Source organism: Miniopterus natalensis, chromosome 19 (genome assembly GCF_054644295.1).
Source record: "Miniopterus natalensis isolate mMinNat1 chromosome 19, mMinNat1.hap1, whole genome shotgun sequence".
Taxonomy (NCBI): Eukaryota; Metazoa; Chordata; class Mammalia; order Chiroptera; family Miniopteridae; genus Miniopterus; species Miniopterus natalensis.
In genome coordinates this window covers 30,433,401-30,458,007 of record NC_142099.1, presented here as the reverse complement: position 1 = coordinate 30,458,007, position 24,607 = coordinate 30,433,401, and the positions used below count along the sequence as shown (strand labels likewise).

The following is a 24,607-nucleotide window of genomic DNA, read 5'->3' as shown; positions in this document are numbered from 1 at the left end:
ATTAGGTCTGGCAGTACTGATGTGCCTCCCCACATGGCAGCAGCTCCCTGTGGAGTAAGGACTGCTGTCTAGATGAGGCAGGCACTGCCCCATTCGCCGCAGACCCCAGCCCTCCCCAACACTCCCCGATAGCATGGCTGAATTCAGTTGCTATTTATCATCACTCTTGCTTTATGTTTTGTATATAGTGGAGAAAGGTTTTTCTAGACCTGTGAATCTATTAAAAGGAGAAAAAAATTAGACCAAGGGGCTTGGGTTTTTTTAGCACATATTTCTTTGTGAAAATGAAGAGCCTTCCTAGTTCGTTGGCCTCTACTTCAAAGGAATACAAGTTTAGAGACCATTTCATGAGCCTCTGCTTGCTTACACGTTGGCCTGGCTCTGTAGGCATCTGGGTTAGTGATCCCAGCCTGAGACCATTCTGAGTCACCCACACGGTCCCTGAGCCCTGTTGCTGGCCCTGCGGAGTGACAGAGGGTGCTGGCTCCGCAGCTTGCTTCCTCCACGTGGCTATGTCTGCTCCATTCATTAGCCAAGCCCTGACTCAGCACCACAGCTGCCTTTGAGTTCAGAGCTCCGCAGGACTCGCCCAGGGTGTTCATGCTCCACCCAGGGTAGACTGACGGAAGTGGTAATGACTCTTGAGTCAGTCAGTGCCCTCATGGCCACCAGCCTTGTCTCCCCTCACTGACTTGTTAGCTGCTCTCGAAGTGAGCCTGCTGTGCTCCCCAGAGCCAGAAGCATGCTGGAGTTTGAGCAGGTGGGAATAGGCAGGTCCTGGGGTGAGTGTGTATGAGCACAATGGGCTCTCATTCTCCACGTTTCCTTCCTGCTTAAAGTATTGGGGGCGGGGGGTGCACTTCCAGGAGGGGAAAACAATAGAGTAAACATCAGATAGCCATGGAGATGGTGGCCACTTTTGAAGGAAGCAGGGAGTTGCACTGATTCAGATGACTACCTTTGTTTTATTTTTTTTGTCTGACAAAAAAAAGATTAACTTGCTCATGGAAATATTTTATTGAAAAGATGCAGCATTAATAATCACAGTGTTTCCTAAAATAAGTGGAATGCAGGACACCGGTGATAGAGAAGACCGCCTCCATGGGAAGATGACAGGTGATGAGTGTGTGCTTACCCACAGGTGTAGGGAGTCGGCAGGGAGTTCCTGCCCTGGTGTCCCTTAGAGCACATGATCCACAGCACGAGCCCTGGGTACCTCCCTCCCCAGCAGGCCTTGTTAATTATCCTTCGTTAGACTCTGCATTAATTATCTATTGCTATGTAACAAATTGCCCCAAAACTTAGCAACTTAAAACTATCATTTACTGTTATGTCACAGGTTTTGTGGGTCAGGAATCCAGGTGCAGCTTAGTTGGGGGCCTGTGGCTCAAGGTGTCAGGAGGGTGCAGTGAGGGTGTTCAGGCAGGGCTGTGGTCCGACTAGTGGAAGACCCACTCCAAGCTCGCTCATGCGGTGTTGGCACGATTCAGCTCCTCACAGGTTGTTGGACTGAGGACCTCCATTCCTGGCTGACTGTTGGCCAGTGGCCTCCCTTACAACATGGCAGCTGGCTTCTCTCAGAGCACACTCGTGAGAGCACCAAAGACAGAAGCCACAGTCTTTTGTAACCTAATCTCAGAAGTGACATCCCATCACTCCTGCCATTTTCCATTCACTGGAAGTGAGTCACTAAAGTTAGCCCACACTCAGAGGAAGAGAATTACTCCAGGGTGTAAATACCATGGCAGGGACCATGGGGTCATTTTACAGGCTGCCTACTGTGGCATCTGCACTGCCCAGTGAGTTTTAGCCCCCCAACAAAGTGTGGATAGTTCCTTCTCACTGCTGCTGACTCTACCGCATGCCTTTTGAAACCAGCTTTCTTCAGATTTCAAGTGGTATCTTCTAGTCTCTTGGTGATCAAGTGAGGTGCACAGACCAGCAGCAGCAGCATCGTTTGAGAGATTGTTAGAAATGCAGAATCTCCCTCCCTCCCCCGTCAAGACCTTTGAATCAGAATCTTTATTTTAACAAGATACCCTGGTGAGTCATATGCACATGAAAGTCCTAGAAGCACCACTCCAGGTCCTCAAACACTGCTCCGCTATCTAAAAGGGTGAATCAGTGGTGCTGCTCTTTCCTGGTTAAAACTGCCCCAGCTGCTGTCCAGAAAAGCTGAGTCTTCCTCTAAACCTGACCAATCTCAATGCCTCCTGGTTTGGAAACATTCTGTCTGGGTTGTTCTTTGGACGTTCACAGGAATGTTTTGGCTTCTCTGAGATGGACAAGTAGAATTGTGTCTGGATTGTCTCGGAGACTCATAGATGCTCATATATTTATTCACTTATTTAACACATATTTATTAAACATCTACTGGGTACAGGCTCTGTTTTAGTTGCTGGCTATCTATGAGTGCTACGCAATTAAAGTGTCTGCCCTCGTGGACCTTATGTTCTCTTAGAGGAAGCTGGACAAAACTGATAAGAACATATATGTCCAAAGGTGAGGGCTGTAGAGAGAAAGTAAAGCTGGTAAGGGCTGGAGAACCAGGGGTGGGGTGAGGGTTTGCTCTTTAATAGACAGTGGTCAGGGGACACCTCGCTGAGCAGTGACAGTGGGCAGTGATGTAGGAGGAGAACTGAGAAAGAACAGTGTCCCAGAAGCCACAAAAAGAAAGTATTTCAAGGTGGGTGTGGTAACTGAGTTAAATGGGCTAACAGGTCAACTAAGAAAAGGGCTGAGAAATGATTTAGCCGCATGAATATCTGGTGAGTGTTGTCTTGGTGGAGTAGAAGGGGCACAGTCCTGATGGTGTTATTTCAAGAGAGAAGGGGTGCTGATGGCGGTTAAACAAAGCGCGGTAGGTCCATACAACAGGGCACTGTTTGGCCGTCGAAAGGGGTGAGGTTCAGACACACGCTGCATCGTGGATGGACCCTGAGAACATCATACCTAGTGAAAGAAGCCCGACACAAAGGACCACATATAGTATCATTTCATCTCTACTAGATGTCCAAAATAGTCCCTTCCATAGTCAGGATCATGTGGCCAGTGGCTGGTGGGGAGAATGGGGAGTGACTGCTTAATGGATACCGGGTTTCCTGTGGGGGGATGACAGTGTTCTGGAACCAGACAGTGGTGGTGGTCGCCCAACATTGTGAATATGCTAAATGCCGCTGAATGTACACTTTAAACTAGTTAAAATGACAAATTTTATATTATGTGTATTTTACCACAATAAAGAGAGGGAGCGGGGAGGGACAAGCTGTATGATTCCTCTAGGGCTCCCATAACAAAATGCCATACACTGGGTGGCGTAAGCACTTGACACCTATTTTCTCATAGTCCTGGAATCTGGAAGTCCAAGATCAAGGTTCCAGTGGGGCTAGTTTCTGGTGAGATCTCTCTCCTTGGCTTATCAGATGGCCATTTTCTCAACGTGTCCTCATAAGGCTTTTCCTGTGTGTACACGCTGGGGGAGAGGGCTGCGGTGTCTTTTCCTTTTCTTATAAGGACACCAGTCCTATTGAATTTGAGTCCTACCTTTCTGACTTCATTTAACCTTAATTATCTCCTTAAAGATCCCATCTCCAAATACAACCATACTGGGCAATAGGGCTTCACACAGGAACTGGAGGTCGGACAAAATTTAGTCTATAACAAAAGAGGTGGAGAAGAGTCAGAGAAGCGGAGACAATTCTCAAAGAATTTTATTATAGAGGAAGAGAGAAATGGAATAGAAATTTGGTGTGGATATGGGGTTAAGAGAATTTCTTTTTTAAGATGGGTGGTATTACTGCTTGTTTGTATGCTGGTGGGAGTGACCTGGCAGAGAGGAAAAACTGATGATGGAGGAGAGGACAAGGACAGTTGCTAGAGTGATGTTCTTGAGGAGGTGAGAGAAGATAGAACCCGCTGCATAGGAAGAAAGACAGAACATAAGGGAACAGGGGCAAGTAGGTTAAGAGGTTGGGGAGCATGGAGGAGGGGGAAGGTGAGGGAGGGAATGAATGCCTTTGCAGGGCCATCACAAAGAATCAGCCAGAGTGACTTTTCACTTGTCTCTTAGGGAGCCTTTTGGGGAAGCCTGGGGAAGGCTGTTAAGTCTGGGATTTAGAGAGGGAAGTTGTGGCGTCTCTCAAACCCGCACCTTGCCTGGGTCCATGGCAAATAAAACAGTTTCCCCACCCTTTTTAAGCCTGTAGTCAAACCTGATGCATACGATCTCACCCACAGTCTGTTGGTTGTTGCCAAATCAAGTCCCCTGAGGCCTGCGAAGTTGAAGGTTTTTAAGTGAAATGTCATGTATTTAAAATAGTCTGTCCAAAACTTAGTGGTCTCCCTGAGGGTTTAAGGCTTGAATTTGGGATCTAGAGCCCTCAGCTGTTCAATAATGGCTGTCAGGAGAAGAGGGTAGGCTCTTGTGAATCAACTAGTGCCAAATGTCAGCAGCCCTGCGCTCCGTTCCCACACCAGAATCAAAGGTCCTGTACCAAGAAGCAGGTATAATTACAAAAAATATCTGTTGAACCCCACCTACGTGCCAGCCACAGCGCTCAGTACTTTGCATATATGACCTCATTTAATCTTCACAACGGCTCCAGAAAGGAGGCATAAATGGCCCCATTTTCCAATGAAGAAACTAGGGAACTAGACAGTCATGGAACTGATAGGCAAGGGAGCGAGATTCAGAACCAGGTCTGTTCGACCCAGAAATGTGTGGGATAGTGTGGTTTTACCTTTTAAATGTAATCAAAGAGGTACATATGCGTCATTACAGAGTAGGAAGTCCAGAAAAGTACATGGTCATACAGCTTCCCACACCAGTCCTGATCTTATTTCCCCCAAAATCTGTGCTCCCAGCCACAGTGCTGAACCTGTTGAAGTTACACAAAAGCTGATGAGTTCAGATCAATTAGTAGGATTTGCTGACGTTACAGACTGAAACTACAGAAATACAGCACAGCTCTTAGAGGAGGTAGCATGTATATAAGTTGACGCCAAAAAAATATTTTAAAGAGGGAGCTGTTACCAGTGTTACTTAGTTTAGGTATTTGCTTAAATCAAAACCCAGTGTTTGAGGTTTATACTGGGTACACCATTTAGTGTCTCCAAGGGTCATTGACACCATTATGTACAAAATTGTGTGTATTTGTTTGTGCACATGTATGGATTTTTCTGGGGAGAGAATCCCTAGTTTTTGCCAAATTCTTAAAGGAGCATGTGTCTCCAAAAAGTTAAGAACCGTGGCTTTATCTCCTAAACCTAAATATTCCTGTTATAGATTGAAGAGATGCGTTTTGGTTTATATTTTAATGGGAGTAAGAAATGGACCTGGATGTATGAGACTACAGTCCATGAAGATGTGTCCCCTCAAGTCCCTGGTCATTGTAGCCACCTATGGCTTAAACAGTCCTTTCCTTAGAAGGCTCAGCAAGGCTTCTCATCTCTCACAGCCTTGACTGGGATTCTCAGGGCTAGACCACCAGACTTCCTGGAAAGTTGTGGTTTCCTTCTATGTTATCAGAATATTGTCAGATCACACTACAAAAACAAGGCCTTCCCCCTCCTTGATCCTCCATGACACCAGAAACTGGCCAGCCTGGGATTAGCCTCAGCTTGTGGTACCTCGTGCCTCAGTTGTCCCTGCTGAGGTTACCAAAGTGATTTCCAGTCTCTTTCTCTCAATTTTTTCTTTGACCAAGAAGTAGACTTGGAAACTTCTCCCAGCCTTTTCTGAACCTCTGCTCTCTTTTAACTCAGGAGCCAGAGAAAGGTTGTAAAATTAACTTTTTATGACCTCCTGTGAAGCAATCCAGCCCTTGAGATCTGTAACCTCACCCCTCGCCGGCCTCCCTGCATTTGACTAGTGGGATGCACTAGAAATAAACTCCATCCAATTCTGAAGAGCAGCTACTCACATGAAGTCAGCTGAGTCTCAGGCCTCTGGTTCAGCCTCAGAGAGTTTTGGTGTCTTCTCAGGCTCTGGCAGAATCAGGTGCTGGAGGCTTTCTGCTGATGCGTCTGAAGGAGGCAGAGCTCCTCAGCAGAGCTCACTATTCTGCAGGCCTCGGGGGGAGGAGGGTATACCCAGAGCCGGCCCAGCCTTCTGTGCCTGGACAGACAGACGCGAATGGGAGCTAATCAAGTGCAGTGGCTCATTGAAGGGCTTGGGTCCTTGGCCAAGGTTGGAGGTGTGGCTGGAGCAGCTGCTGGCTGAAAAGAGGGAGTTCCCAGAATAAATAAATATCCGATAATGAAGTCAGACCACATCCAGAGGAAGCCTGAGCAGAAGCTGAACAGCATGCTGACCTTTTCCGGAATAAATCCTGAATGTAATAATAGAGGAGGATGTTATGAAAGTGAAAAACAATTGCATTAGCTGTTCCAGAAAGAAATCCACTGGCTCGATGGAACAGAAAAGCTAATGCCTTTTAAAAAAAAAATAAGCCTAGATCTTAGAATGGAATATCCCTAATAATTTGATTACTTGGCCATGCAAGAAGTTACACAATGCACAGTGCCTGTGCCTTTGACCCTCTTAGCCGGGCAGCCTGAGGGTCTTCGTCTGCCCTGTGGGCTTAGTGGGCCTGTTGGGGCCATATCCAGCTCTGCAGAGTAGTGTGTCCTCAAGGCAGGGTGGACTTGCTGGGTAAGGCCTGGGGCGGGGTGGTAAGTGTGATTTGATTGAGGAGCTAGAGAGAGAGGAGGGGGTGAGACCTGCAAGGAGGTACTTCTGCTTTGCCTTTCCCTGGCTCTTGAATGACCATCCCGGTGGTCATTCTCTCTCCCCCTCCCCACCCCCACCAACTTTCTAGAAGGGTTCTGATGCCCAGGAAAGCAGGTGGCTATTTGTGGAACTTCTGGCTGTGCCTCCTGTGATTGTGTGTTCTGGGCATTCATGCGGATGCTTTCCAGCTTGCACCCTTTCCCTTCTCCTCCAGTTTGTCACAGTTCAGTGAAGAGAACATGATGGACCCCTACAACCTCGCCATCTGCTTCGGGCCCTCGCTGATGTCAGTGCCTGAGGGCCACGACCAGGTGTCCTGCCAAGCCCACGTGAATGAGCTGATCAAAACCATCATCATCCAGCATGAGAACATCTTCCCAAACCCCAGGGAGCTGGAGGGCCCTGTCTACAGCAGAGGAGGAAGCATGGAGGATTACTGGTAGGGGGCCCAGGGCTGGAGGAGGGGAGGGGAGGGCATCGCACACTGGCGTGGGGGCCAGATGGCCAAGCAAGACCAAAGGGAAATACCCACATCCTCCCGACCTCCCACTCCCAGGCCCTTCAAGCTCCCAGGAGCTTGGGACGGAGTAGGCAGTGCTGCACCTTGACCCAGCCTATGGAGTGAGTGCCATTTCACGCCTCCTTTCTTTCGTATGAGCTCTGAGTGGTGAGGGACCATTCTGAAAGATAATGACAATAGTAATAGTAATATTCATACCCTCTGGGAAAGGAAATGTTATGCAGTTGTAAATAGAACTGCTATTCACCAGTCCCCGGTGTCGCTCAGGACCGCATCTGTGCTGTGCATGGTGACGGAGGGAGTCCTGGTTCCCGGGGAATCTTTCATAGTGGGAAGAGCTTAGATATGGGGTGTAATTTGCTGACTGTGAGTTTGTAAGATGCTCAGTTAGAATGATTTCAGAAAATCATGAAGGGAAAGAGGGGTAAGCTCCCTTTCAGCAGGTTGGCACAGTTTCACCCTGAAGTGGGATTAAATTCTGTGGGGCAAGGTTTTTCATGACCTGGCCTGGGAGCAGAGATATGACAGGATCCCAAGGCACATAGACCCTTCTGTCAGACAAATAGTGACTCACTGTTTCCATTTTACAGATAAAGTCACTGCAGTTCAGAGAGGCCAGTGGCAATCTTTCAGGCCACCCCAGTGGTAGGGATTCCAACCCTGATCTCTTGTCTTTTAGTACAGAGCACTGTCCACTACCCCAGGAAACCACTTACAGTGTCATTTTTCCACTAAACACAGACACTTGCCTCTCTCTTTTACTCCCTAATGCCCCTTACCTTCTCCTCCCTTCCCCACTTCCCCTAAATGGTGTTTCAGCCTGGGCTGAAAGCATAAGCCAGCCCAAATCGAATTCCATCGGAATTTAACATCTGGAACCAATTCAGCCAGCCCCGTTGCTATCAACTGAGGTAGGGAGGGCAAGGGAGGTTGTTTACTTAATTAGAGGCCAATTGGTCCACGCTTCTCCCTGAACCCCACAGAAGGAGCCTCCTACCCAGGGAGTAAGGAAAGTGATATTCATGTGTCTGTGAACATAAAAATATCACTGACAGCCCTGGGCTCAGTCTTCTCCACTGTCCTGCAGATCCCAGTGTCTGGGTCTGAGCTGGAGGAACCTCAGCTTGCCAGCTCAAAGAGAAAGCTTTCAGTCACTGACAGATGGTTGGTGGGAACTGGGGAGGTTGCTCAGGTCTCAGCCTACTGGCTGAGGAGCTCCCGGAGCTGTCTTTGTGCATGTCACTCAGAGAGTCAGTTTCCCCCTCACATGGGTGTTGGAAAGCTGTGGAAGAGTGTTCCCAGTTCCTGCCTTACCTTCCTTCTAGAGTCTGCCCTCAGTTCTCGAATATCAAACCACTTCAGGCTCTGGACTGATCCCAGGACATACTCCCTCACAGCCCTGCTCCCCGTTGGTCCCAGCCTAGTGGAGCAGACAGAGCCCCAGTGGGGGGTGGGGAGAGGTGGCTCCAGGGGCCCAGATAGGAGGGCACCTTCCTCCAGTTCTCTCCCAGGTGTTCTCCTCGGCCCCTTGTTTGTTATACACCCAACATTTATTAGCAGCCTCTGGAAAAACCACAGCGTTACTATCACAGACTGGGTGGGAGGGCCCGGGCCTCAGGCGAGAAGCACCTGAGGATCAAGAGTAAATGACCTTGGGGTTAAAGGGATCCTCTGAACACTGGATTCACGCCCACTCAGAAGGCTCCCGACCTTTCTTTTGGGGAGACAAAAGTGCCAGTGCCATGAGCTAAGACTGATGAAGGTGTGAGGGAGGGGTGGCAGTAGGGGTGCTAGAGTCCAAGAATTCTGGAAAATGGCCTGGAGACCAGAACAGCCAGGAAGAGGGAGCACCAGGCCACTGGTGGAGAGGAGAGGTCAGTCCCACCTCACCACACTTAACCCTGAGACAAATCAGCTTTCTAGAACTGCCTGCTGTGCGGCACGCTGGGCTTCTGAGACTGCAGGTGTTGGGCCTGGGGGTGCTGGTGGGGTGTGGGTGTGCAGGGAGAAAAACAGGATTTTAGGGCAAGAAGGAACCTTAAAAAACATCACCTTGCAGTGGTTTTCAATGTGGGGTCCCCGGACCAATAGCACCTGCATCACGTGGGACTGGCAAAGCAATCTGTTTCCAACACAAGTCGTCCCGGACTCTCTGAAGCTTGAGAACTGCCCCACAGTGGATGGCCACATAGATAGGCTTGGAGCCCTGGGGAAAAGTGAGCCTTTGTTCTGTGCTCCTCTGGGGCCCCAAAGATTTCCAGAATGTCACCAAACTTATCAGAGGGTTTTTAGGCCCAGAAAACAGTGAGAAATCATGCCCAGATCTCTTGACAAAGAGGAATCTCTGTTAATGCTGTCACAGAATGTTCTCTAGGGTCTGGAGAACCTCCTCGGAATTGACTCGCTTCTAATGGGGTTAGTTCTGAACTGGTCTTCTGGTCTCTGAGGAGCTTTCTAGGAGTGAAGGACCCATGATGAGGGAGAGGTGTAGGCTCAAAGGTAGAAACTGAGGCCAGGCGGTGGGGTTGAGGGGGTGATGGTGCCTCTATAGAACTGCCTGGAAAGGCTCACCCATTACTTCCAGATGCCAGGGAAAGAACCCTGAGAAATGAACAGGGTTGTTTTTCTACCTTTTCCTGTGCACTCTGAAGTCCACAGGCCAGGAGATGAGGTGGCGCAACAACTTTCCTAGTAATTTCCCTGGCCGTTCTCAATTTTCAACCCTGGATAACTTCAAACTTCATGAATTTTTTCAAGAACTTAGCCTGACTTCTGTGTCTTGCCCTCTTGCAGAGTTCAGCCCACAGCAGACTCTTCTTCCCCTGCTCTCTTTTCCCACCCATTTCTATGACTCACCTCCCACTTTCTTGCCAGTTCAGGGACTAAGCTACAAAGCACCCCAGAGACATCAAGCGAAATGACAAAGAAGAAAAGGAAGTCCCACTTGTCACATCCCCTCTTATTTCATTAAATCCTCATACAACTCTGTGAGCTCCACAGACCATTCATAGATTATGTAACTGAAGCTTAAAGAGATGGAGTAACTTGCGCAGGGTCACACAGCTACTACATGCCAGAGCTGATTTTTGGATCCATTTGTGTGTGGTACTAAAGCCTAGTGTTTTTCTTCCACCATGCTCCCTGCAGGAACTAATTCACCTAGAGAAACAGCCCTTGAGGAGTTGAGTTGGTCTGTATTTTTGAAAAGATTTATAAGTTCAAAAGGGGTTCCCTTTGTCTCAAGACACTCTAAGTAGTTCTCAAGTAGCAGGAGCTGGACTAGAGAACCTCAGGAGCCTTCTGTTTCATTATTAACATTTGTCTGTAGTGTGCAATCAGGATATAGGGAACATAAGATAGATGCTATGCCCTCACTCTAAGGAAGCTGTATTGGGGGGGGGCAAGAATTCTGTAAGCCAGCACTGAGGTCCTGGTCAGTGGCAGGTCCTGTTGCTTCTGTTGCAGTGACAGCCCTCACGGAGAGACTACCTCGGTTGAAGACTCCACCCAGGATGTGACCACAGAGCACCACACGAGCGATGACGGTACGGGGTCCTGCTTGGGGTCAGCGGGGTACCGGGGTGAAGGCCATCCTGTGCTCCTGACGAGCCTTCCTGCCCAGCAGTCCCCTGAAGGCAGGCGGAGAGCTCTCCTTTCATTCCTTCCCTGTCTCAAAGAGGCAGCCCACCCTCTCAAATAGAGAGGTCTCTGTGTTAGACCAGAGGTGAAGGGCTAGACATTCTTAGCCCCACCCTCTTGCCCCAACACCCCGCCCGTCTAACAGCCCTTGTCTTGCCAGCATGTCAGTGCGGGTCACAGCCCAGGCTCCTGCCCCATAGCTAGAGACCAAAGTGAAGAAGAGGGCATTTGAAAAGCAGAAAGCCTGGGGAGTACAGACGCTGGGTGCCAGGAGCCCAACAGAAGCCCCCAGAGGAGAGGGGGGATGACGTCGTGGAAACCACACTGCTCATGCCTCCCCCTGGAAAGATTGACCCTTTCCAGAGGGCAGACTTGCGGGCGCTGCGCGGCCTGGCGGGCGTGCATCGGGAGGTGGAACCCGCAGCCACCGTCCCCGGGCCCCTCAGCGGTGCCCGTGATTTATAGGGCCTGTCCAGCCAGCACACTTCCCCTCCTTCCAACAGTTTCGTACCCCATTTCTTTATCACTGGGCTCTGGCAGTCTCAGCAGCTGACAGGGGGCCTTAGAATTTTCCAGGCACGGGAAGGAAATGGCCCAGTTTGGAGCTCTCCCACTCCCAGCCTTGCAGTGAATTCTACAGTCCTCAGCCAGCTTTTAAAGGAGAAAACATTAGGGCCGCTTATTGGGTCCTGATGTCAGATGGATTGGTATGATAATTTGCCACATTATGGAAGGAAAGTAGGTGAACTAGGGAAATACGAATTTGGTTAGAGCCCACTGTGGGCCCAGCACTGCTAGAGGCTTTATATATCTTGTGTCTTAAGCTCTGGTGAAATAGAGAGGGCTGCTCTTTTTGAGAAAGCTGAGGTTAAAAGGTCAGGTGCCGTACCCGAGGCTGTGCAGAACTAAGAGTGGGGTGTGCAGAAGGCCTCTCTGGTCTGCCTCCTGTAGTGAAATCGGCCCTGCCCGTTCAGGTGCAGACTCACCAGCCAGCTGTCTAGGTGTGGTCTTGCTCATGAGCAGCTTTTCTCTCTGCTGCTCAGAATATCTGACTTAACTCTCAGGTTCCAGGTTTCTGGGGGTCTTCTTTTGCTGTGTGACCTCTGCCGCAACCCAGAACAGGCAATGGTGACAATAAGAAAAATGGCTAACACATACATAGCACTTACTATGGGCTGGGCACCGTTCTAAGCACTTTTACAAATTGTTAAACAAGCCAACTAAACAAACAAAGAACCGAACTCATAGATACAGATAACAGAATGGTGGCTACCAGAGGGGAAGGGAGTGGGGGAGGGGGAGAGGGTAAAGGGGTCAAATATATGGTGACAGAAGGAGACACAAAAGTTGTACCCCAATAGATTTAATTTTTAAAAATTATTCAGCAACTCCTCGGAACAACTTCATGAAAAAAGCACTATTATTATCATTCCCGTTTAATAGACAAGATAGAAGCTCACACAGAAGTAAAACCACACTGTGTCTGTAAACCCCTGTGAATTTTTCAGATCACATTTACATGCATTTTTCCATATATTGTCCACAAAATATATTTCCATATTTTGTTCCTTGGAAAGTTGATTGGACAAGTTATTTTCTCTTTATAGAAACTAAAAGCTCATGTTCTGCTAGGGAGAATGGATAACATAAATAAATTATTTAAAATACAATATGACAAATGTTCTATAATTAATGGAATTATTTTATAATCGGGAAAGAAGTGATGCTTACAAATGCAGTATGACAAGTTCAATGATAGGGGTTGGCCAAAGAAATTACTATAGGAAGCAGGTGATATTTGAGTTGTGACTTGATGTGTTTCATCAGGCAGATGAGAGAGACAGGGATTCCTGGTGGAGGGAACAGCATGAACAAAGGCAAGGAAGGGCATACAAGGGCTTTCAGGATGACGGCAGTCTACACAGGAATTACCTGTTTTATACATTATCCATGGCTTATTTTTCATATAAGGTTATCTTCCCACCGCTGTAAGTTCAGCTAATCGGGCTTTTCCGCTCAGTTTCCTGAGTCTATGAGTCCCAGCAACATGTGTTTCCTTCTTTTCCGCCCATCTCAGAGTGTGAGCCCATTGAGGCCATTGCCAAGTTTGACTACGTGGGCCGGACAGCCCGAGAGCTGTCCTTCAAGAAGGGGGCATCCCTGCTGCTCTACCAGCGGGCTTCTGACGACTGGTGGGAAGGCCGGCACAACGGCATCGACGGACTCATCCCCCATCAGTACATCGTGGTTCAAGACACGTACGTTGGGCCCCTGCATCTTTAGGGCTCCCTGGCTGCACGTGGGAGTGAGACTTGGTTTCTGGAGCCACAGAGGGAGAAGGGAGACCAACGCCCAGGGGGCACCAACACAGTGCCGAGGTCACAATTCCTTGCAGGACCCCTAGACTCAGTGGAGGATTGTTTTTTGTTCTCGCCACAGTCTTCCCCCTGAAAATCACTCCTCCGCTACCACCCCCATCCCATGATTTGAGAAACTTGCCATTCACACTTACACATGATGAGTGATAAGGAGGGGTTATTATTTGACCATTTATATTTCCTTTCTGGAAAGATCAGGTTAGGAAAATGTCTTTTATTTCTCTTAAACACATATGCCCACCCCGACCTGTTAGGCCACTGTTGGCGTTTTTCCGCTTACATGAAAATGATGAGTTCCTTTTCTAGGAGAAATCTAGCTTAAGCAGCCTGTGGAAATGACCCAGTTCATTTAACTAGATGAGGTAGACTTAGGGAAAGATGGGGAAAGGAGGGGAAAGGATGCCAGGGAATGAGAACTGGTCCCAAGAGGCCTCATAGACCGGGCTGTCAGTCGGTTCCCACTGAAGCAATGGCTCCTGGCAGGAAGGCTTTTCCTGTGGCCCCCAAGCCAGCCTCCCTGCCCCACTGCCCTGCCTCTGCCCCCCACTTCTTCCCCTTCAATGTGATGCGGTCAGTGTTTTTAGTCCTTCCCTTAATATTATTTTTTAAAGGTTGATATCCTGAACGAGTCTGCACCCTCCCAGCCTCCCCAGCTCGTTCTGCGGGGAAATCCTCCCTCTGTTGATAACATCGCAAACCTGGTGGCCATCTGTGCGTGGACAGGACCCTCCCAAATTTAGCATTATGGCTTCACTACAGGACTGAGAGAAGATGAATTGTGGGGGAGAAGGGGCTGTCCTTGTCATCAGTAGCCAGAGGGGCCAGGAGAGCAGTGGAGAGACCTGGGACCAGCTGGGACGCTCTAAGTGGGGCTGGATGTGCTACGACAGCGAGTGGCGGGGTCCTGCCTCAACGCCGTCATCTCCAGAGCCACCGCAGAGCGGACTGTCCTTACCCCGCACTGCTCGGGACCTCGGCAGATAAACCACAACCTGAACTGGCCTCCCCCTTCTGCAGGAGGCGGCCCCAGCACAGCTGCCCCAAGAAAGCAGCGTGGGGTAGAAGGCAGATGCCTCGCATCCAGGTGTCCCCTAGCCCAGCTTTCCAGAGGAGCTGAGGATCCTGCAGAACTCTGCAGGATTATTTATTTTTATTTAAACGACCCTCCCAAGGCCCTTAAGTTTCCTTGCTCTGCTCACAGACCTAGCCCAGCCAGGCGTTGCTGCTGCCTCAGAGCCATTGCGGGGTGTCGGGGGGCCCTCTTGCCGATTTAACACTGCTTTTTGTGTTGTTGTTTTCCCTGCCTGCCTGTCCCTTCTCCCCCAGCGAGGACGGTGTCGTGGAGAGGTCCAGCCCCAAGTCTGAAATTGAGGTCATTTCTGAGCCACCTGAAGAAAAGGTGACAGCCAGAGCGGGGGCCTGCTGTCCCAGTGGGGGTCATGTAGCCGATATTTATCTTGCAAACATCAACAAGTAAGCTCTGCTTTTCATTTTCTGCTCCTCTGAATGACTTGCCACACCCAGCCTCGCCCTCCGGCCTACCCCTCTCCGTTGGAGCTGCACGGAGGGCTCCAGCGCCCCGGGCCTAACCGTTTGCATGTGCTCCTTGCTGCTGCAGGTGGCCTGGGCCGAGGAAGCGCCCACGGCCCCGCAGCAGGGCCGGGGCTCCGCTAGCTGCCGTGCTGCCGGGGAAGGGGGTTCCGCTCTGCTCCCGCAGTGCTTGTCGGCTCAGACCTTCCTGGCCGTCCGACTGCTAAACTTTGGCTAAAGCTTTGGTCACTCTAAGCAACTCGGTTTTATGCTGTTCTCAGAGGTGCCTTCTCTTTTCCAATTCTTACTCAAATAATAGTCTGTGATGTCTTTCTTGGCACTTGTCTGTCCACAGATCCAAAGTCTGTGTGTCTTCTCATGTTAGCCCAGAGAGGTTTATTTGGATGTCCTGTGTCTTGTTCTCCCCACTGTCCTGCATTCACTCATGTGAAGGAGAGGAGACCACTGTACCCCATGGAGAGCCTTGTCCTGAGCTCTTCAATCCTTGCCTAACTACAGCTCCCTTTCTTTCTGCCCTTTCACACCAATAGACACTCTTCTCCACTTTTCCCTGTCGCTTTAGCCCTGTGTATTGTTTCCCATTAGTCCCTTTGCAGATCCCCACTCCTGTCCAGCAGGCTCTTAACTCTGCCCCAGCTTTCACTGTGGCTGTTAGCGACATCCTGGGGTTTTAACTCCACCCACACCCGATCTGGCTGCCTAGAGGGATCCTACGCCTGCGTGCTGCTGCCTCCCCTCGAGACATTCAGGTTATTGGAGAACTAATCTCATCTCAAGGGGCCAGACACCAAGTCCCAAAGCCTCCAGACCTCTTTCCGCCAGACCCTGACACTTGGCCCAGTGCCAGCAGGATGACAAGCCCCAGGGCGCTCCTGATGAATGTGGATTGGAGATGACGTACAGTTCTTATCCCCCTCTGGCTTTGGAGGAATGAAATGATTTGCACATTGAAAACCTGTTACCCGTAGCCTCTGGACACTGAAACTGGAAGGAGAATAAAAGATGCTTGTTGTTTTTAAACTGCACCAGGTCGCCCAGATCTCTTGGCTTTTTTCCATCCAGACGGTAGCAGGGGGCGTGGTTGGGGCACGTGGCTCTTCTCCGTCTCTTTAGCCCTGGAGTTAGGAAAGTAGCTTATTCAGCTCACTTAGCCAGTGCAGTTAGAATTGAAGTCAGACCAGTAAAAATGATTGAGGATTTTATTTCTTTCCCTCCAGCATAGTGTCCTGCTGGGAGGGAAAGCTAATAAAAGTAATTGTGGGCTAATCACATTTTTTTCCTTATTTACAAGTCTATGTTAATTATAAACCTATAATCATAAGGTCATAAGCCTGTTATTAGCCCAGAAACCAAGGCAGGGTTGGTGGAGGGAAAGTTAAATAATTAGTTAGGTACACATCTTTAAACTATCATATATTCGATGCCAATTGTACAAAGGAATTGTACAGAGTCATGGCTGAAATAGTGAAAAGAGAAATACTTGGTGGAAAGTCAAAGTGGTTCCCTTGAGCTTCTTGCTTGGCGGTGTCAGGATGGGGTGTTTGGAGGACGTGGTCTACGTGGGCACCAGCCCCCGGGCATGTCATGCCTTTAGGAGTGACTCTGCCTTCAACTTCTGCTCCAGCTCCTGCCCCAGCCCTAAGCAGAGCTGGATGCGCTACAACACAACAGTCCTAAGGCCCCTCACTTTCCTGAGTGCCCCTGGTTCTTTCTCACCCAGACACACCTGGTTACCTCCTCCTGTCCCTTCAAGACTTAGTCTGAAGATCCCTCTTTGGAGAAGCCTTTCTGACACCCCCTAGTTCCTCAGGGCTGATGGGGTGCCCTTATTCTAAATTCCTAAAGCAGTTCGAGTATTTTTCGGAACTCAAGGTGCACTCAGATCCACTGAGAGGCCGAGCTTGTTGAAACCAGGAGCTCTGTCTTCCTCTCTACATCCCTGGGTCTGGCCCAGGACCTGGCACACACCAGCCACTCCTCAGATCTTCTCAGCAGCTTTCCCTTGTGAGTCAGCCATCCTCGAGGGGGAAAGGAAATCAGCAGTTACTGGGTGTGGCATTTCAATTTAATTCCGCACATTTATGGAGCACCTACTATTGTGCCAAGAAGAATTAGATGGTCCCTGGCCTCAGAACTCAGTCTGCCAAGATAAATACCATATAGCAGGTACTAAAAAGCAGTGTCATAGGTGCTCTGAAGGAACAGAGGAGGGAATGGTCCCTCTGCCCACCGTTGGAGTTGGGGTGCCAGGGAAGACTTGGCAAAGGCGGAGTTATTTCAGCTGGGCTCTGTAACACACTGAGGACATCCTTTTTCCACTCAAGGATGGCTGGCACTCATGGCTAAACTACAAAGCAGGCAGCTTCATGGAATATAGCTACTTTGTGTCAGGTCCTGGACCAGGCCCCATGGATATACAGTGAGGAAGACCTAACACGTTAAGAGTACCAGGACTTACCTAGAATGCTGGCCCTGCCTCGTAGACTAGGTCCTACCCCTACCCTTCCATCCTCAAATCCCACCCCAGCCCATTGCCCTTCATAGATTTAAGATCAAAGCTGCTCAGCCTCCATCCCAAACCAGAAGTTCTATTGCTCCTTAGATTAAGCCCTTTAGAATCTAATTCCAAAAGAAAATGAAATTACTCAGTAGTAGGCAACACCCATATATGCGGATGCTGCCAAACCATTTCATGTGAGAGCCTTAGTGGTCTGAAACAGATTGACTCAGAGCCAGGGTTCAACCCAGTGCTGGGTGACTTAGGGTCATGTGGATGTATTTCCACCCTAAGAAAATGCACAAACTTGGCCCTAACTTGGCAACATTGCAGCCCTTTGAAAAATATTCTGTTCCATGCCTGCAAAATAAGTAACAACAGCCTCTTGCCAAAGCCCAAATGATTGCAGTCTTATAACTGGAGAAAAAAACAGGCTAAAATTTGGAAAAGTCAAGTCTCCTCTTACCAGCAATTCCCCACCTCCCTGGTGATGGTGAAACTGTTTCTCCTACCTGGGGCCTGGTTTCTCTTCAAAGCAGGTAATAGAGGGGCCTTTCCAGGAATCTCTCTCCCATTAGAAACTTTCACTTAATCAGACATTTCTCCTGACAGCAGCACCTTACGTCTTGAGACCTCAAAGCCCACGACTACCAAGTAAGTATCCACTTCTCCTTTGCCCAGGTTGGGGTGGCAGGGGTACAGAAACACGGAGAAAGCAAGGAGAGAGCCTGCTCTGTGTCCCTCTCCTTCCAGAAGTCCCTGGGTGCCAGCATCTGCCCCTTTCTCACTCACCCTAGCTTCCTCGGAGCCAGGGCTCCCTAGTCACCCGGCCCTCTCTGTTTGTGATTGAAGGCAAAGGAAACGGCCAGAATCTGGGAGCATCCGGAAAACATTTCGGAGTGACAGCCACGGGCTGAGTGGTTCCCTGACTGACTCCGCCTCCTCGGGGGTGGGGGCTACCTGCCGCCCATCTTCCCAGCCCATCATGAGCCAGAGTCTCCCCAAGGAAGGGCCGGATAAGTGTTCCATCAGTGGGCATGGGAGCCTCAACTCCATCAGCCGCCACTCATCCCTGAAGAACCGGCTGGACAGTCCACAGATCCGCAAGACTGTGACAGCCGGAAGGTCAAAGAGCTTCAATAACCATCGGCCTATGGATCCTGAGGTCATTGCACAGGTAACTGAGGGCCCCTGGACAAGCCACTGGCATGAGTCTACACTTGTCACGACTGCTTAGTGCAGTCCATATTAATACTGCAGAACGTGAAACAGAGCAAGGCTTTTACGTTACATCCCGAGTTCAGGGGCTATTGGACATCTGGACCTGATAAGACGGCTTTCCAAGAAATTTGCCAGTGCCTCCCCAAGAAGCACTTGAAGACCGAATAAAAGAATTCAGGCTTCTTACTCATATAAGGGCTACTTACAGGCTGTTGTAATTTTTAAAGCCAGTAGTTACAGATAGAGTATTTTGATAGAGTCCATTCAGCCTGCATTTTGAGTCTTGAGACCCTGTTAGACTTCGGGAAGCTGCCTGAATGTTGAGGCTCAGATGTAGTTCTGGCCACACTTTTTTTTTATTATTATTGACAGTATTACAGATGTCTCCCGTTTCCCCCATCCTTGCCCCCCTCCACCCAACCCCAGCCCACCCTAGGCCTTCATCAAACTACTGTCTGTGTTCATTGACTATGCATATATGCTCTTTGGTTAATCTCTTCCCATCCCCACCATCCCCTTCCCCCTGGGATCTGTCAGTCTGTTCCATGCATCCATGTCGCTGGTCCTTTTTTGATCACCAAGTTATTTTTATATCACTTTGCTCATCCTCATGATTCCATTTCCTAAGGCTAATATCTGGTCCCTAGCAGTAGATAGATCGTCAGTCAACAGTCTGCTGGGTCTTCAAGGCCCCAGAGTACTGTGCCACTGGGGGCTCAGATACCAGAAGAGTTTCCAGCCCAAATCTCCAGATGCGGTGGGGGTGAGTGCCATGATTACTGGGGCCTTCTTTCCTTGAATACACTGCGCTGACAAGTCTCTGTTTTCCATGAAATATTAGAGATCCAACCCCACCTCTAAAAATCCGACTACCAGGCCCACTCCAAGCAGCTCACTCAGACGTCTCTCCCAACTCTATAATTTTCATTAGACCAGGTAGGAACTAAGGGCTTATTGTTGCCTTCTTCTCTCTCAACCGAGTTGAAATTCTCCTTACCCCATCTTTCAGGGAGCAGTAGAGGCTGGGTGTGGTCTCTCTTGGCTTAAGTGTGGCGCTCTGCTTAGGGAAGGTGTACCTGGTGAGCTGTGTTAAGCTCCGGGCCGAGATGTCTTGCTTTGCTAGCCTTCTATTTCTATGCCTCTACTTAAGCTCGTGACTGCAGTCTGCCTCACACCATGGGAACCCTCCCAGCTCCCTCTTTGGCCAGATGTCAGTAGGAATGTCAGAATAAATACATAACTGGGACAGACTCTAGCTGCACAGTGGGACTGTGGAGGGAAATGGAGTTCTTCCTGAGCATTTTTAAGGTTTGAGAACATCATAGAGGTGCATGAAATCGAATCACTGTCAACAGAACACATGGATCATCCTATGGGACAAAGACACCTTAACCAAGGGCCTTTGCTTGAAACATGCAGTCTTTCAATATGAGCCTAATTCCAAGGGAAGAGCCCTGTGGCATTTTGCGGGTGCCAGACACACGTGTGTGGGGAAGGAGGGAGCCGGGAGGTCTCCCTGGGAGGCAGCTGGCTGCATACAATGGATCTTTGGTTCTGCCTTGAGCCCCTGAGTGGAGTGTTCCACTGTGACTTGCTGAAGGTGATTCACCTATGTGGGCTTTGGCTCCCTCTCCTGGTAACTCTTCGGTCCCCTCTCTTGGTGATGGGTAGAAGGAAATGGCTTCACCAAGGTGGGGGGCGGGAGGCAGGGAAGGCGTCCTGATGAATCTTCAGGGCCAGGGCTCTTGACCCTTTCCTCAGCCCTTGAGAAAGAATTAACCTTCTTAACCCTCAGCCTTGAAGTCCAAGAGAACAAAGATCATACTGCATCTCGACGCCTTTAAAACTGTTTATTATGTACAATTCCAAGCACATACGAATGTAGAGAGAACTGCATAATGAATCCCATGTACTCATGACCAGACTGCTGGCCAGTGTCCTAGTTCATCTGCCTTTTCCCTCCCCACTGGATTGCACAAATACCGCATCCGTAACTACTGCAGTGCGTGCCTCTAAAGCCGTAGGACTCTATTCTAAAAACACCTCAACCACTCTAAAGGGTAAAAGCAGTCTCCTGATAATGCAGATCTCTTTGTTCCCCTCCCCCACATTCGGAACATTCATATGTTCAAGGATTTGGGCCAAGTAAAACCATCCCAACATCTCATGATCGGCTTGTCTCCGATTCGGCCCAGGGTGTTGAAACAGGATCCTTGGGGACTTCTCCCTCCATTGGCCTCACCTGCTTTTTCCTGGTTTGCAGGATATTGAGGCGACTATGAACTCGGCCCTGAACGAGCTGCGGGAACTGGAGCGGCAGAGCAGCGTCAAGCACACCCCCGACGTGGTTCTGGACACCTTGGAGCCCCTCAAAACCTCCCCGGTGGTGGCCCCCACATCAGAGCCCTCCAGCCCCCTGCACACCCAGCTCCTCAAGGACCCTGAGCCCGCCTTCCAGCGCAGTGCCAGCACTGCTGGGGACATCGCCTGCGCCTTCCGACCTGTCAAGTCTGTCAAGATGGCTGCCCCAGTCAAGCCACCAGCCACACGGCCCAAGCCCGCTGTCTTCCCCAAAACAAATGCCACTAGCCCTGGTGTCAACTCATCAGCTTCCCCACAGTCCACTGACAAGTCTTGTACTGTCTGAGGGATATAATTTAATTGTTCTAGACAAGGGGACTGGAGGGACTGACTGTTATTAAAATCTTCCTATTTAACTAGCTTGGGGACTTCAGTTGACAATTAGATTTAAGTTGTTCTTGCAGGAATTAGCCTTTCCATCACCCAAAATCTTGAGAATGAAGCCCTCATTATTACCCTGCCCGGCCCTTCCCCCTGCCCTCAGCTTCCCCCAGTTGTCGTAATTCAGCAGCTGCAGTACATACTGTTCTTAGGTTAGCCAGAGGTAGGTTTCTCCATTATCAGGTCACTGTGAAATCTGGCCAGGCAAGTCATGAGGACATGGGCTCGTCTCAGTCCCCTCACGCACAGGGGATGCCTAACCAGATGGTTGGCTACTGACATCCAGCTCTCAGTGGCATCTTGTTTTGGGTACTGATTATAGAGAATCATATATAGTCCATTTAGTCCATTCTTCGTTTTACACACACACACGCACACACACACACAGGCTTTTTTAGTCTCTGGCATGTGTAGCCTCACCTGGTCCTAGACCAGTCTCTTTGTAAGTTATTGTGGCAGTTCACGCAGGAGCCACCAGGAGTCTCTGTTTCCGTTACAAACCTTGTTCTGTCTGGGCCAGAGAACCTAGCCTTTCATCTCTCTCCATCATAGGACATTTGGCAGGATGGGAATCAATCCTGTAATCTGTTTAGGGCTTGGGGACTTTCTCTCTGTCTTCTTTCTATTGGTGTGAATCGGTTCTTGGTATTTGCTTTTGCTCCCCCCTACCCCCTAGAACTACAGCTCAGTCTTACTGTGGAACTTCTCAAGTTTTTCTGAATGTATAGACATTTCTTGGTTTCCTGTCTTTGTCTCTGATGAACCATTTTCCATTTAAGACATTTCCTGTATAAGACAGTTTTATAGCTGGTTCCTTTTAGGGTAAAGAGTCTTAAGAGAGTTTTATTGTGTTTATGGCAGGTTTGGAAAAGGGAAGAAATGGGTCCTTCTTCCTCCCACTCATTTTGGGCACTTAAGACATAAAATTCATTACTCTGTTAAAAAATTAAATTCAGGTTTGCTGACCCCAGAATTGTTCCCAAATGAGAACGTATCCTAAGTTCACCCCCTAGTTTGGTTATTCTGTAAGGTCTCTTTTCAGGAACCAGCAGGGGCTTGGGAGAGCCATAGTTAGATTAAAGAGAGATATTTCTCCGTAAAACATGTTTTCTTTTATCCAAACAACAACAACCAAGAGAACCTTGGCCCCATGGGCATTAACATCTTCCCAGGGCCGGAATCTAAGAAAGTTAAAAATTGGATGCTGAATATTTCAGCCTTTTTTCTGGGTCTCCTCCAAAAAGCAAAATTGATGCTCCCATGTTTGCTTTAATCCAGTCTCCAAACCTGGTGCCTGTAGTCCCAGCTCCCCTAGCATCGTGCTGGCCCAGGATGACCAGAGCTGGGGACAGACGGTTACACTCCGGGCCCATGAGTCTCAGATACCTACTTGACTTAAAGCTGAAACTCATTCCTGTTGTCTGTTTTCTGGTTTTAAACCTGCAACTTTTAGCCTTATTATTTTCTACAGTTCAGGAGAGATGATGGGTTGCCATTCAAACAGGAAAAAAATCTGAATTTTCTTATCTTTAGCTAGAAGATTCTTTTGGGACCAACATTTTGAGGTTGGTAGTTGACTCCATGGAAGTGGTAGGGTTTTCCTCATCCTGAGTGAAGGAAAAGAGGAGCTTTGTGAGAAATCACAGATTAGAAGGAAAACCTGCCACACTAGGAAAAGCATCGCAGGAGCTGCACGGGAGATATGAAGAGCTCCTTCAGGGCAGTGAGGCAGCCTGAGAGAAGCAGCCCACAGTCCATGGGGTCTTGGCTTTTGTTGCTCCGTTTGGTGGCCTGACCTTGTCTATCCCCTGGACTTGCCCAGGTCTTGAGCCAGCAGGGTCTTTCAGACCCAGGGATCTATTTCCTTGCTGAAATGGAACCCGCCCTTCACTTTACATTCCTTTTGGTCCAGCTGATCCACATTGGTACCCATACCTGCCCTTTTCCCTCCCCCCAGCACACCCCTCTCTAAGGAAGGAAAAGCAAAGCTTTCTTAACGACACTGCTTTGGGCCTGTTCTGTTGTTCCTGCCTTATTTCTCTCAGCCCTGTACATGACTGTGTTCGCCATCCCCTTGGTCAGTGTCCATCTGCTGATTGACATCATGAATCGGACAGTGTGTGAATGGTCACCTACTCCCCCCGCTCTGGGAGCTGAGTTGTCTTCCCCTCTCTGGTGCTCCTGACACCTGTGAGATGGTCCTGTCGAGAGGACTAGGAACCGACAGAAGGAGAGTCCTTCTCGGCAGAGCTCATTGCAGTCAACTGGAATTGAGGTTGCACACTGTGATTTTTACACCGAAAAGCCAAAAGGAGCTGGCCACCCCCCGGGCCTAGGGAGACCAGTCTTCCTCTGACATACACGCTTGCCTAAACCGGCATGATGTTCCTCAAGCCCCGCTCTGGCCCTTGAGGCATGGATCCTTTTTCTGGTGTGGACTCTGATGGTCAGTCTTTGGGGAACAGAGGTGGGTGGGGTACCAGCATCCCAATTTGGAAAAAGAGAGGAGTTTGCAGCCTGTAAACTGGAAACACTGGTCTCAGCCAACCTCCTCAGGGCACCCTGGTTTCTCCCCAAGGAGACGAGGAGAGATGATGCCAGCAACAGGACGAACGGACCACTGGAAGGGCTGGTGTGGATGCACTTCACGTTCAGAGAGTTCGATCTTCCAGGGAATTGCAATGTTGTGGCGTCTGACTTGTATGTCACGTTTGTGTACAATGGTATATTCTTTAAATAGTGTTGATAACTGGAATATTGTATGTATGCTTGGAGATGCTTTGTGTGAACCTAAGACTGTCACTCAACAGATGTTGGATTGGGGAAAATCCAAAGCACAACTTCAAAATAAAATACGTTTTTAGGTTTCAGTGCTGCAGTTCATATCCCTTCTCCACTCCCTGAAATCTCCAATCCACGAGAGTCCAGCTGCCCAGGAGGGATTTTGATGTGTCCGTGGTAACAGGGCACTGCCTGGCAACAGAACGAGAAATGGGGTGACACTGGGAGCCAGCCCGCTTCTCACTCCCCCAGGCAGGTGGATTTTCCCCCCTGGCATTTCTGTTTAGTCCGCGTGTGCAACCCCGGGGGTTGTGCAGGTCTCCCAGCTCTCCATTGGGTGGCCTGTTGCCATGGGAACCATTTCCTCCACGGAGCCCGCCTCCCCTGTTTTCTGTGAGAAGTGTTCTCATTTCTATCTCTAGTCAGATTTCCCACTCAGGGGAATGGGGCCTGCGACGTGGCCTGGAGGCTTTGTCAGCCAAAACCAAGGGCACCTGAAGGTTTCAGTTCTACAACCAAAGTCCTGAGTCATTCAGCCCTTGGCCGTC

General features: G+C 49.4%; 1 protein-coding gene across 2 annotated transcripts in view; it reads left to right on the top strand.

The window, feature by feature from the left end:
• Positions 1 to 24,148, top strand: part of SRGAP2 (SLIT-ROBO Rho GTPase activating protein 2) — a 226,624-nt gene extending 202,476 nt beyond the window's left edge. For both annotated transcript variants that reach the window (XM_016215217.2, XM_016215213.2), the window contains exons 18-23: positions 6,945 to 7,169; positions 10,716 to 10,795; positions 12,967 to 13,147; positions 14,594 to 14,740; positions 18,168 to 18,492; positions 20,800 to 24,148. In XM_016215217.2, coding sequence (XP_016070703.1) covers positions 6,945 to 7,169; positions 10,716 to 10,795; positions 12,967 to 13,147; positions 14,594 to 14,740; positions 18,168 to 18,492; positions 20,800 to 21,183 — 1,342 coding nt within the window. In that variant the 3' untranslated portion in view covers positions 21,184 to 24,148. The remainder of the gene's footprint in view (positions 1 to 6,944; positions 7,170 to 10,715; positions 10,796 to 12,966; positions 13,148 to 14,593; positions 14,741 to 18,167; positions 18,493 to 20,799) is intronic.
• The last annotated feature ends 459 nt before the right edge of the window (positions 24,149 to 24,607 follow it).